Genomic DNA, 14707 nt, shown 5'->3' with positions numbered 1-14707 from the left:
GACCTGATGGCCAAGGGGAGAATGAACAATACTGCTCATAGTGTGATAAAGAGCTTGTGGAGTGAAAAACACACTTCTTCAGGAAAACATACGTTCATCCTGCCAACTTTGTGTTATTGGATTAAAAAGTATACTCATACACAATCATGATTAGTGAGAAATTTGGCAAATCATGTTCTCTAAATCATTCTCTACAGTGTAATTCCAACCTACTATTTACTCATTTGTATACAATATTTGCACGACTATTGCCAATAGTCACAAGATATTATAGTAAACCACGGTAAAGTGTTTGATTTAGCAGACTTTATCTAGACTTCCATATAAATTATTATTTAATAAATTCAGGGTTTAAATGCATCAGTTTATATTCCATTATAAGATTTCAACAGGAACTGGTTTTCTAAATAGGCTTTGGGATATTCTTTACACTTATCCATCGATGGGTAAAGGCCAGATTTACTAAATAGGACAAAATAGCATGTGCACACGATCCCCGCATAGGTGTGGTTCGTTTTACATGTAATGTTTTTTAAACACAGGCAATTCAATTCAGTATCTGGCACAAAAAATGAGACATGCTTTTTTTTCCTGGCACAGTTAGCAGTAAATTGCGTGTTACAAGCATTAGTAAATCACACTTAGTTTTAATATTTTCCTCTCTCTATCTTTTTTGACTTGAGAAAAGAACTCCCAGAAACACATATGCACCTGGGCCAATCGCAAACATGTCTGAGTTCCCACCTGTTACGTGCAATACTGTCACTGTGCTCTCATTGTAAATACCAAGAGTACTTCAAACCCAGTTTGAACTGGCACAACATGTATATCTGACCCTAAATTTAGTGGAATGTTAACTGAAATTTGGACGTGAATAAATATAATGCTTCATTTTGGGTTACCAAAACATTTAGTGGATTGCCTGGCATTATTATTCACCTTGATGTGCATCAGAAGTAAACCAAAGTTTGTGCTGAGAAAAATTCACTGAATAATATAATACGTCACACTTTTCTATTTCATAAATGGGACTCGCTGTTTACATTATGTGGCAAAATTGTTCATCCATCCATTCACTTCCGCTTATCCTTTTCAGGGTTGCAGGGGGCGCTGGAGGCTATCCCAGATGTCTTAGGGCCAGAGTCAGGGTACACACTAGACAGGTCGTCAGTCTGTTGCAGGGCTAACACATATATACAGACAACCATTCGCACTCATATTCACACCTATGGGCACTTTAGAGTTTCCAATTAACCCATCCCCACTTTAGTGGGGCAAAATTGTTCATTTTTTATTTTTTGTGAAAACATTTTAGAAACTAAACATTTACTTTCATGGTTACAATAATATCGGTGGATGATGATTTTCATAAGTATGTGTGCCTTTGTTTTTCGGAGTTTTGTACTATATTCATATCAGTGGTTGGATCAAAGTTTCCAATCCCAAGTACTACATATTCTGTTAGAAATGGAAGAATTTATTTTTGCTTTCCAATACTATAAAATACACAAACAGTTGTAGCAAAAGAAGAGATAAATAATATTGGCATACAGAAAAATGAAAAAAAAAAAAAAAACATCCACAAGAAAATCAAAATGTAAAAATTACAAACAGAGAGGAGGCTAGTAAACAGGAAATATGTAGCACACAAGTCATCTTGGACCTAAATTCCCTTTCCTTAAACAAATAAATACTTATTGTGAACAATCTCAAATGTTGAAAAAAAAAATGGTTTGACGCCAGGCATGTCTTGAGCAAGCAGATTTAATATTGCTGAGATGGATCAAATGAAGACTTAAAAAAGGAGTTCTAACTGATTCTGAATGTGCAACTTTGATCTTATCTTTGAAAAACTTTGGCAGAAAATGCACACTAATAAAGAAAAGAAATGTAAACAAAATATTTACACGTAATGCAGTCTCATTAGTGTTACATTTCAACTATACTGTGTTTGTACACTGCCACAGACAAACTGTGGTAAAACAAGAGGGGAGCAAAAGGAAACGGCTAAAAACCACCTTTCTTTGCCTTGATGGTAATAATAGAGGAGCCAAGGGAGCAAGGCAAGGCAGCTGGAGCCAGCTCACTTATAGATATAAAAAAGTACTTGAACAAAGAAGCTCCCATTTTTCATGACAGTATCAGCCCACACTGACTGAACTTTAAAAAAGACCTCAGGAAGAAATGGCGCAAATGCCTCAGTGTTCTTATCTCAGAAGAATGGAAGAAAATAGTCTTCAGAGCTCATAGGTAATGGTCCAGATCTGCTCCAGTGATTTTTTTTTTTGGCCTTTCTAAAATGGACTCAGAGCACTCTATTGGTATTCCACAGCAGTCAAATCCATTTGGAAGATTTATTAGATTCCAGTCCGTTCTGCTTCATCCAATTAGTAAAAGGACATCAGGATAAAAGGAGAATCTTGTTAGCTTCCAGTGGTAGTGGATGAGATAGGAACAGCGGCAGAGGTTCATTTCTAACATCCGCATGCTTCCGTTGGCAGCTGTTACACATGTCTGAGGTCAGTCAGAATCATCTTTACACACGCAGGCACACTCTTCATGGTGTTCCAAGGGCACATCTGTCATGGACTTCTGAAGACCTCGTACACCACTTCGATGTTTCAACAGTAGAACCTGTTTACAAAAGAGGCCAGAAGCAGTGTTTTTAAAGCATGTTGAGTGGATAGGTTATTTAGACCTTTAACTGCTGCTTTGCAAAGTGGAACCACGGATGATGGGTGGAAATGTTTGTGTGATTTTGGTATAACAAAAAAAATCTTTGTGAAGTACATTGTAAATATCAAACCAGTCCAACCAATAATATTTTGCTTTGACATGTGTAAGACATGTTGCATGTAATGGTAAAAAAAATAAAAACCCAGATGTGTTAAAATTCTATGTTCATTGTTCATTTTGTTTTGTTTTGTTTTGAAAAATGCATGTTAAAATGTACATAAATCAGGTTTGGGTTTCAAAAAATCCTCCATTTTTGATTGAAATGCAAACACTTTTTAAGTAACATGGTATGCAAGTAGCAAACTTTGGAAGGTTAAAAAAAAATTAGAATGTTAAAATTCACAAAATAAGAAATGGCAATCTGATTTTAACTGTCTTTGCACTGTTTCACTACAAGATCCATAAACAATGTGGTGGTTTTTCTAAAACACATATAATCGTTTGGGAGTAACTGTCAATCTTTTAAATCTGTTGTTTGAATACAAGGACAAGTTTTAAAATGTCATAGATCAGGGGAAAACAAATTACTTTTGTAAAGCTTTGTGAAGAAGTGAAAACCTTTCAAAGCTTTCAAAGTCCGTGTAACCAATTTCTGCTTGTGGCCCAGCATTTGCTGGCCTTAGAGACCACTAAGCCTTCTGTTTGTACAAACAACCTATATTACTTCCACACGCTATTAGGAGAGAAAGTAGAATCCATATTTGTATCAAAATGATAAGTAAAAGGCAAATAACAAAGGATTCTACCAAGATGATGACCAAAATAACTTTAGAAAACAGAATAGCACAAAACCAGGTTTAAAAAAATCAATATAAATCTGAATAAAACTGCAGTAATATTCACGTATTCCATAATTAAAACTATTTTTTTCTACCTCATATTGCAGGTGTTTTTCATATTATTATGTGTTCAGATAAAAACTAATAAAATGAACATCAAATGGATTTCATCATGCCATGATCAAATTGATATTTACCTCATGATATTTCTTTGTGACTCTGGCAGGAATACACTGACAGTCGTAGCAGCGGTGAGAGCAGCAGGAACAGTTTCCACCACAGCGCTTCACCAGGAGGCAGCTGGGCCAGAAAATGACATCTGTCCTTTTCAGCTCTTCACGCAGGGATACCGAGAAATTACGTGGCGTGCAGCTGTAGAGTTGAACTTCTTCCCTCAGAAGATTGAGATCAGCTCCACCTCAAATGCATCAGATGTTATTATTTCAACACAACATTTCACCAAAACATATTATTTTAATATTAATCATTTCAGTAGTGGCTCTTGGACTAAATTTACATTTAATTCATGAAAACAAACATGTTAATAATGTCCTACCTCGGGCCTTCTTACTGTGGATGAATGATTTCCCCAGCACATGCCATGTAGGTTTGTACAACTCTTCCATATCCATCTGCCATCGTTCTGGTTCCAGGTACTTCATGACCTCCTCTACAGTGCTCAGCTCCGTCACAGCCTCTGACAGCTCCTCAATATCCTGCAGGGATGGAGGGAGAACTGCAGGGGCGTTGGGCTCTGGTACACTCTGTGGGAAAACCAACAAATCAAATGAAGAGAGATGGAACAGATGGGTCATTTGCATACTAACTGAAAAAAAGTGTTTTTTTAAATGTAAAGAGTCCAACTTGCATAGCTTTGGGTTTTGATGGAAAAAGTCTTTAAACAAGCTTTCATAATAAATACACAACTCTCTCAATAAGATGAAATGTGCCATACATAATAAGGTCAAATAATTACCTCATTACATAAACTGCCTCAAGGATACTTAAACCTCAGCCACTTTGTGTGACATTTAAAAGTTGGAAGTGTACTTTAGGTTATAAATATTAAAACAGGATAATTATAGTGAAGGAGGAATTTTGTCATTGGTGACAGGATGTTAAAAATGACCTTACTCTGCTATTGTACATTTTACATCATGATAAAATATAAAGTTTAATTTGAGTTACAGGTCATTAAACGATATGGTGAACTGGACTTGAGTTAAGCTGAAAATCATAACATCGTACTGTAGCAGGGGCTCAAACTAATATTTCGATTAACAGTGACTACAGTCTCTGAGGATCACAGACACATGCAGGGATTTCCACACTGGGCCAAACTGGAAGGCATTCGCTTACATTTGACAGAAACATACTGAAGACTGAAATTTCAGTCTGTAAATAAAAATGAAAATGAGAATTTGTCATACATGACAAACGTGATAACAAATTCAACATTTAAAAAACTGACCATGCAATGAGTAATGCAATAGTATAATTATAATTTAATTATTTAAAAATAATACACATTTTTTTATATTAGTCCCCCTCGCCGATTCAAAAAAACAAACAAATCGGAATTAATGAGAGACATTTTTTAAGCTGCCAAATGAGATCGCATCTTTGCCACCTCCTTTGATCACTTTCCATTCCAACATTTATCTCTGTAGATTTGGTTGGCAACAGTATTATTTGTTTCAAGCTCTGAACTCTCTAGTGAGATACAGCAAGCAGTCACAGAGAAGATTGATACCTGGTGTGTTACTCTTCCCACGAGAGAAGGAGCTAATCTGTTAGACCTTTCAGTCTTGTGATGGTGCAACATGTCAGCTCACTGGTCTCTCTAATATTACGTGACTGACAGGTAGAAGGAAACATTGTGACACAACAACAGCAACATAAAAAAAGCTTGAAAACACTAAAAATGTTGCCTTTTGGCAGCTGTGTTTTAAGGGAATAAATGAGAGGACCGAATGAAGAGTGGCAGTTTTTCTCATTGGTACTAACATTGTAAAGATAAACATTGTAAAATAAATGTTTTACCTAGCTGATAATATGAATACATGTATGTAGAGTAACTATAATGCGCGTCAGCTGACTGCTGAAGCATACGAAGACAGCAGGATTAAGATGCATACTTCTGTAAATTGGACTAGACACAAAGGTAATTAAAAGTTTAAAAAAATATAGAAAGATCTTCATAGTGAATGAAAAGGTAGAACGCCAACAACACTAATAAGATTTATTGGCATCGTAAGTGTGCTCAAAATCCAAGCCCCCTGGCAATGACTTTAAAATGAGATGCCAGTGGTTTGACATGGCTGCACCACAGGCTGGAAAAATACAGCTGATGCACAGCTGTGTTCACGCCACAGATATGACTCATGCTAATGAGGTTTCCTTTATAACCACTGAGCATATCTTTGGTTTATTTGGCACCAACTGAGATACACAATCACAAATGTGAAAGAATTATTTATAGGAAAAAAAATGGTCATATAGCACCATACGTATGAGTGATGCAGCTGTATTTCCAGACAACAGAGAGAATCTGTGATTCTTATTAGTTGAGCCTTGGCAGTGGCTAACTGTATGGACTGGAAGCCATTAACAGCTTGTGAATGTCGATGGTGCAACACTCCCCCAATTAGCAACACTCTGCAAGCTCAGCGTCAGATAGAGAAGCCAAGCAATCCTTCAGAGACACATCAAGATGGTGTGAATAAAGCTATAAGTAGCAGATGAGGGAGCCAATTTAAGGGAATTCAGGAACAAAGTCCTTACATGGACCACCAAAACTGAATTCAGAGCAGTGTCTGTGTGTCAGGTGTAAGACATAGATGTATGAACAGTTATGATATATTCTGTAATGCTTTTTCAGGGTCAAATAAACTAATTAACTATAGAAACAATGCACACATGTTCCATATTAGATGAAGTTCCTCAAGGGCGTTTTAGTAGTTGTAGCTAATGTATAATTAAGATTTATCATGTAAGAGTTTTAACTTTCTGTGTAAAAAAAATAACCAGTTGCTTCACAAGGTCTTCATTAGTTGTCATTTTGTGATAAATGAACATCTAAAACACAAATGGCTAAAACAAAGTGAGTAAAGCAGTATTCAGCAAAGGCTTTGAGCTCGTTTTTTCCCTCTTTCCAAAACCTTCCTTTTCATAAAGTTTATAGTTAGGGCTCAGTGTGAATCATCTGTTGGTTATGTAGACAGGCTGCTGGGGGACTTCCCACGATGTACTGTGCATTCTTCTCCACTCAACTCTTTTCATACTCCAAGCATTTTTATGCCACTACTGAATGTCTTTAATAGATTGTGTCTTGTCCTTGTCTAGACTCTTGTCTTTGCCCTCACCCTATCAACTGGTCACAGCAGATGGCTGCCCCTCTATGAGCCTTCCTGTTAAGAGGAAGTTCCTCCTTCTCAGTGTCACCAAGCGCTTATTCACAGGGGACAGTCTGAATGTTAGGATTTGCTATTTTTTAAACTTTTGTCCCTGTGTTTACTTTACAATATAAAGGCCCTTGATGGCCTGTTATTATGAATTAGGGCTATATAGACAAAACTGAATTGACTGACTTAGTAATAGAAAGCACAAGACATAAATATTAAACTGTAAGACACTTTGCGGTGACACGACAGAATGACTAAACATTTGGCTAAAATCACAATTTTTAACTTTTATTAAGTGTTTTTAATAGACCAGACTGGTATCTATGATTTTGTTTTGTCTACCTTAGCAACTCTTATTATCTTCCATTTATATCTTTTATGAAATAAATAAATAATAAATGCTGAGCCAGCAGCCCAAGGCACACTAGACAATTCTGCATATTAAGCACAGACATTGTGGAGTCTTCTGTCCTCAAACCAAACTGAAGTACATGCAATTTCGAATCTTATATAAGTTGAAGCACACAGAGACAGCATCCTAAAATGGTATTGCCCAACTTGCAGTCAAGGCCACTTGGGCAGTGAGCTGAGTGCATGTTTCAAAAAATATCACTTGCTTTTGAAAGGCTGAAACTGTTTATTCAGAAGATTTTAAAGTGCTTCTTATCACTACCAAAGCCTCTAAACCCCCTTACCCCGAAGAAGAACTTTGTTCTCAAGCAGTGATTTCCTTGTTTCTGAGTCTCTTTGTTCTCATAAAGCACAACCACACGTTCTTATTTCTGGTATCTAAAATGACAGGTTCAACTAACTATGTTGAGATGACAATTCTGAAATAGCTTTTTGAAATAGCTCTGAAAAACAATATCTTCTCATTCACATGGATTTGAAAACCACTTCCTTGCACAAGAGGACTTTGAGTAAGCAACTTGGTTTGTTGTGCGTGAAAAGTGTTTTTTGCTCGCACTATATGCCACACACTGCAATTGAGGTTGCCGTAAAAACAAACCTTAGTTTCATCATGCCAACGGTAAAGCTCCTGTATGACTTTGCCAGTCATTTTCATTCTCTTTAGGAAAGACTTGCATTCTTTACCTGCTCCATTAGCTTCTATTCAAGTCTTCATGTTTACAATTAGACAGTTTTATATGATTAGTGTAGTTTGCTGCTATTCAGACAAGCATAAGGCACATAGATCCTGAGTGTGTAAAACTCTTTTCAATCCATTTAAATAAACAAAGGTGGTAGGATGATGTTTCCTTTCAAAGTAACAGTGCAGTTTAATTGGGGACTGAGACCTCACAGACACAATGATGTATGTTTTGTTTGTCCCTGTAACCCGCAGTGCACACCACTCAACACCGCTTATGCCCTATTCAACAGCCTCCTTCTCCTTCTGTGTTTTAACAACCTCTTTGCCTCAGCCTTTTTGCTTTTTCTAAAATTTCTTCCTGTGAATTACAGGCTGGGTCTTATTTTTTCCCCCTTTCATTCCATGGAAGTGGTGGGGAGGAATTATTGCTTGTTTAAATATATACTAAAGTACTGGCCCCTGCATGGCATGAGGTTCCAGTAGCTGCTGGTTGACCACAGAGGAAACAGAGTGCTGCTGTTCTTGTGTGCTCCTCCTCTGTCAGAGGAAGGTTCAAAGGGAAGGCAGACCGAACGTGCGGAGGCCAAACTTCCTTTTCCCCATCATGGTTTCCGCACCTTCTAGAGTTGGAACATGAAGGAAAAACTTGGTCTCTGTTTCATCAAACAGTTTATGGAAAGGAACTGAACACCGGAGAATAATGTCAATCTGCTATTAAGGGATTAAGTTTAAGTTCAAACTTCTCAAATACCTGCTGTTTCGTGAAGTACTCTTTCTTTTCCAATTAAAATGTTTTATGAAATGTCACATATATTTAGGCGTTGTGTTGCTCTTAACTGTTATTTATACTTTATTTAGGATGGTTATCTCAACTATGAACTGCTCATTCTTCACTTTTAACTTCTGTGTATAGATGCATAAATGCATGTTAATAATATTAGAGAAAACAAGTAGGTAAATAAATCTAATGCTAAAATAGGTATGGCTTCAACATGGCTGATGAAGGAGATCCAGTTTAGGTGCCACAATGTAAAAATGTGTCTGAAAATAGCAACTTTAACACTGTCGCTGCAAAACTGTGACATTCTGCTATGACTGACCCATAAATCAGAGAGTGCTTTGCTTAAATCGGTGAAAACCTTCCTTAACACTTGAATGAAAGATGTAATGAAAGATGTTGAGCAAGTTTTATGTAAAAACAGAGAGGAAATGATGGATGATAAAGAAAGGCAAAAGTCAACATCTGAACATGATACAATTTTTTACGAGAATTATAAATGAACTCAGATGAATCAAAGCACCAAGCCTTTAAATTCCACTGATGTATGTCCACCATTACTTTTGGCCTTCCACTTGTTGAAAGGTAAAATTGTTTGGAGAGATAAATCTAAATCTCTCTGAGTGGTTACACTGCGAAACAGCAGGTCTTTGGGAATTTCTGTTGTATCCTTGTTAATGTGGAGTACAAGAGGAATGAGAACAAGAGGAAAGGGTCAGGGGTAATCAAGGAAGAACATTGAAACCAGCAGGATACAGTGACTGTGCTTCATAGTAAGTTAAGCTTCTGTGATAATGATAATGACTGTTCTTTTTTGGTTCAGATGTTCAGCCTGCATGGCAAGGATTCTGCTCATGATTATGTTGTTGTTGTAGTAACTAGAGTACACTACAGTACAAAAAAATCCTCTTTTTGATAGATGCCAAATGCAATGTGCTCTAAAGGGTTTATTACAGATGGCAAGGATAACTTCTTAAAGATTCAAATAAAGCATTATTTTAATAATAATTCCCATTAACATTGATACACTTCAATGATTTATTTTCGTCTAAAAGCCAAGGTTATAATATATCGACAGAATTCATGGAGAAATAAAAAAACAGAGGGATTAGATGCTTCATATAACAGCTACACCTCAGCTGCATTGTTTTGAATATTTTTAGACAAGACAATCAGTCATGTAGAGAACCAGTCCACCTGCAACACCAGCTGTAATATCAAAATTTACTGTTTATTAGTTTTATTTAAAAATTAAAAATTTATGATAATATTTTGTTATTTTCTGGAACTTGCCCTACCTCTTTCTAGGTGCATATACTTTGTAAATATGTGTAATTTGTTTATTTAACAGTATAATGTTTGATTATAATACTCTGATTGACTCCATAGTGTAGTATTTAACACATTTGCCTAACACGTGGAGGATCCCCAGCATAAGACTAGGAGGAGACACAAATCCCTGGGAGGTTTGTGTCAAGAAGGGCATCCAGCATAAAAAGCTATGCCAAATCAAACATGTGTCTCCGTTGTGGTAACCCCTTTCAAATAAGGATGCAGGCAAAGGAAGCTTTATTTGCCAGTTTCTCCTGCAAGTTAAATACCTTCCCTGTTTCACTTCTTGGTGGTTTCTACTTTATTGTCAGACACTATTTGAAATATTGTGTGTGCCTGCATAGACCGTGTGTTATACTACAATTTGTAATTATGAGCTCAAACAGACATTAGAGACTCTATTCTTGGACTACATCGCTCAGCATCTAATGACTCAGTTTCCAATATTTTGTGGCTTTTAGCATTTGGCTATCAGGCTAATGGATATCTTTGCAAAGCGTCCTAGCCTGTGTATCAGTCAACTTTTTTGTCTGACTAAAAATAACAAATGCAATTGTAAAAAGACAATAAAGCATTGAATTGACGACATGTGATAGTTCAGCATTTCATTTCTGCAATCCACACATACAGTACTGTTTAACTGCATGCAGCCAAAGCCTACTTGCATGTGATTCATCAGTACTTCTTGAAATACAGCATGGGAACTTGGAAGCAAAAACTGAAAAGCTTCTAGTAACAAAAATCTCATTCTTTGCATATAGATATTCACAGATTATTCATAAAGAGATATAGTTCAATACCCCCCCCCCCCCCCCCCCAAAAAAAAAACCCCAAACAAAACAAAAACAAAAAAAACCTCACAGTACTCATTCTCTTGTTCAAATAAGAAAGTAATACAAAACACATTTACTTCATACTTCCTTCTGCTGCAAACATTTTTTCATTAAATCTTTCCTTATAATAGCATCTCATTGGGTTCATATTGGTTAAAGCCTGACCTTGCTTGTGGCCCTGCTGCAGTCTACTGATACAAAAACAGTAATTTGATTTACTGACTCTAACACTGGAAGATAATATATAAGTAATGAATACCTTTCATCTTCTAACTTATCTGTTTAACTGTTTTTGTGATACAGCTTTGAGGTTTGCATGACACTCTGCATGTGTTCAGAGTGACGGTAAATCATTTGGTGGTTCATGCTGCTATCAGCAATGCTATTCTGGGCTTTAATGGTGATGAAAGAATGCAATAATATTGTGAATTAAGACCAAAAGACCAACAACTCTGAAGCACAAAGAAATTAAAACAGTGAATATAAAGCCATTTCAGAAACCTCCGTCGCATATTTGTGCTACAGGCCATCAGGGATTAATGAAGAGTAAAACTGTTGACTTAAACTAGCTTGAACAGAACTAAAACATGACAGGTTAAAACATGGCAGTCATCTCTTTAGTTTATCTTGAGGCTTTTGTCAGTGTGGGATCTGGGACAAATGGATTTTCTGTGTTTGTGTGTGGTCTACATGTCAAGACCAAAAAAAAAGAAGGAGCAAGAGAATGACTAATGGGAAGAGGACAGACGAAGACATAGAAGAGTAGCTATACAGAGACACAAAAGTATGTACTAATAATTTTTCAGATATTATTGATATCAGAAATGCTCTAGTGGCCAGTGACCTTCTGGCAAGAACATAACTGGCTAATCTTGCTGGTTTTTAAACTTCTGCATTACATTGCTCATCATTTTAAAGAATTAAAACGGTCACTTAATTACTTAAATTTAAATTTAATCACACCACATGAGCTACACAAGGTCAGAAGTTTATTATAGCCCTTTCTGTTTCATTCCTTAATCAGCCTTTAGTAGGTGAGCAGTTATGATGGGAACACCAACCTGAGACTATAGAGCTAATGTAGAGAGATGGTTGGGGTGGACCGGAACCCCCAAAAAACTTGGCTTAGTTACTTCTTTCAACCAGATTCTTGTAGTTTTCTTTTGGGTAAATGGCATTTAAACAATCGCAACACTGAATTTATGACCATTCCACCCACACTGTAGAAATTTCCCTTGAATCATCGCCATAGAGCCAAGACAGAAAAACTCATGGACAGCAAACTAGAATTATCCTACCATTCGACTGATTGATATTTAGCTTGTACTGTATCTTTTCCACAGTGTGTTTTTATACATGATCACATGCAAACCTCATGGGTACTGTTGCTGGAGCCCTTATTCATTATGAGTTCTGGCTTATGCACACACTGTAAATTACAGTGGATAAATGTCAGCCAGAAGTTTAAAAGGTGAATGGAAACAAAGATTAGGTAAGACTGGAACTAGTGATTATAGTATCTGTTACAGGCAAGAGGAACAATAGAAAACAGCAGAACAAAACAGTGTTTGGGTATCTTTGAATCAAATACATATTTCTGGTATACATACAGTACTGTGCAAAAGTTTTAGGCAGGTGTGGAAAAAATGCTGTAAGCAAAGAATGCTTTCAGAAATATAAATGATTGTTTATTGGCCCCAAATGTATTCTGCAGCAGGACAATGACCCCAATCATGCAGCCAAAGTCATTAAGAACTATTTTCAGTGTAAAGAAGAGCAAGAAGTACAGGAAGTGATGGTGCGGCCCCCACAGAGCCCTGATCTCAACATCATTGAGTGTGTCTGGGATTACATGAAGAGACAGAAGGATGTGAGGAAGCCTACATCCACAGAAGATCTGTGGTTAGTTCTCCAAGATGTTTGAAACAACCAACCAGCCGAGTTCCTTCAGAAACTGTGTGCAAGTGCAACCTTGAAGAATTGATACTGTTTTAAAGCCAAAGGGTGGTCACACCAAACACTGATTTGATTTAGATTTCTCTTTTGTTTATTCACTGCATTTTGTTGATTAGTGAAAAAAAAGACGAACATTTTTTAAAGCATTCTTTGCTTACCTCACTTTTTCCTCACCTGCCTAAAACTGTGCAAAGGCACAGTACTGTATTTGTACAAACCAATAAAGAAACACTTCATTTGAATAATACATGATGTAACAATATAAACAGAAACACAGTTGGAAAATTCAGAAATACTCAGAATATCCAGTTCCCCCCAAAAAGGGTCAGTGGACAAATTTTGAATGCAATCTTTAGTGACACTGCAACACCTCCTATGTCAGACTGAAGTGACTACATGGATATATCACGGGTTTAGAACACATTTGGCTTCGTATGGAAGAGTAAAAAACATAAAATAAAATTGAAGTTCAATTATTTCTATTTTGGCATTGCATACTTCAGTATTTCAGGATCCATGATATAAGATTTATCCTTTTTTTGTTAATGTAAATTAAGATATTTTAGTGGTTTTGGTATTCATGAATGAACTTCACTGGACTTACGCCTTTGCCGCTATTGTGTATACATTGTTTTTGCTTTTGTAAAAGTGTATGTGCTATTCTGTCTTCAGTGTATCTTCATAACTAAAATAAATGACAGTACAGGTGCCAGATGTTCCAGTGTGCCTAAGCATAATTTCTCCCCAGTGATGCTTAAAACCTTGGGTACACATAAGCAGGAATGGATGATTGCAAATTAAGACCCCGTGTTATGTAACAAGCAAATTATTTTAATTGTGCTTACATGGAGAGGCACTGCTCACTGCCATGTAAATTCCCAAGATGAAGATGGCAGGAAAGAAACGCTGACAGCTAAGTGTTTACCTACTCACAATGCACATTTTATTTTAGCAGTTAATCATGCACGTACCACAGGCAGCAGGGAGTAGCGGATGCAGAATCCCGGCTCAGAGGGAAAATACTCATCGGAGATGAAGCGAATAGTGATCTGGCTTCCCTTGGAAATGTGACCACCTGGGAGCGATTGTGACCCACACCAGCGACCCAGGATTGTCTTCTCAGTCGGATCTTCTATTTCCACAAAGTCGTACCTGGCACAGTGAACAGAGAAAGGGCAGGACATGTTTTTGGTGTCTTAGATATGATTTGTTAATAGAACCAATCCAGCTATTGCTGGTGCTGTAGCTGGAAATCTGAACTTAGAGTTGAGCCTGTTATCTTTAATTGTGTTCTTGCCTCATTATTAGTCTGTCAGCTCCTTTAAGACTCCCATTGGCACGGTCGTTCTGAAGGTGAGATTGTTAATAAAGCTGCAAGGGCAATAAAGATTTAACCTCATTTAAAAAAAGAATACAAAAATAAATATCTGTAACAGCAGGGTAGCTGCATGAGATGAGATCTCTATTATTTACAGCCCGAGTTAAATGGATAAAAATAAACTGGAAATCACTAGTGCATTGCGGTCAAATCTCAAGTTGAAGAATCTAAGGATAGTGCAGCATAAGCAGCTGTTACTTTTGGCGATTAATGACCAATGATGCGGTCTTTTGACAGGCCTATTACACCACATGTCATTGAAATATAGTTTTTAATTAAACATTGTTGACTGCACAAGAGACCCAGGCCTCTTTAATTGTACTCCAAAACAAATTTCCAGTAGCAAAGTAAAAACTTTACTTTCACATTGTTTTGTTGTATTGGAGATAGCATCTTGTGGAGAAAACCACAACCTTGC

At 36.8% G+C, this 14707-nt stretch overlaps 1 protein-coding gene across 1 annotated transcript in view; it reads right to left on the bottom strand.

Annotated features, from left to right (window-relative positions):
- Positions 1 to 304: 304 nt before the first annotated feature.
- pdgfc (platelet derived growth factor c) overlaps positions 305 to 14707 on the bottom strand; it is a 48158-nt gene continuing 33755 nt past the window's right edge. The window contains exons 3-6 of the mRNA XM_086259963.1: positions 13883 to 14063; positions 4072 to 4279; positions 3713 to 3933; positions 305 to 2634 (exon numbers count right to left, since the gene is read on the bottom strand). Of these exons, the coding sequence (XP_086116089.1) occupies positions 2521 to 2634; positions 3713 to 3933; positions 4072 to 4279; positions 13883 to 14063 (724 nt within the window). The 3' untranslated portion in view covers positions 305 to 2520. The remainder of the gene's footprint in view (positions 2635 to 3712; positions 3934 to 4071; positions 4280 to 13882; positions 14064 to 14707) is intronic.

Source organism: Aulonocara sp. 'chitande type north' Nkhata Bay, linkage group LG2, assembly GCF_057382095.1.
Source record: "Aulonocara sp. 'chitande type north' Nkhata Bay isolate Kocher_YH1m ecotype deep benthic linkage group LG2, A_spYH_male_GT1.1, whole genome shotgun sequence".
NCBI classification, from domain to species: domain Eukaryota; kingdom Metazoa; phylum Chordata; class Actinopteri; order Cichliformes; family Cichlidae; genus Aulonocara; species Aulonocara sp. 'chitande type north' Nkhata Bay.
This window is presented reverse-complemented; position numbering and strand designations above follow the sequence as displayed.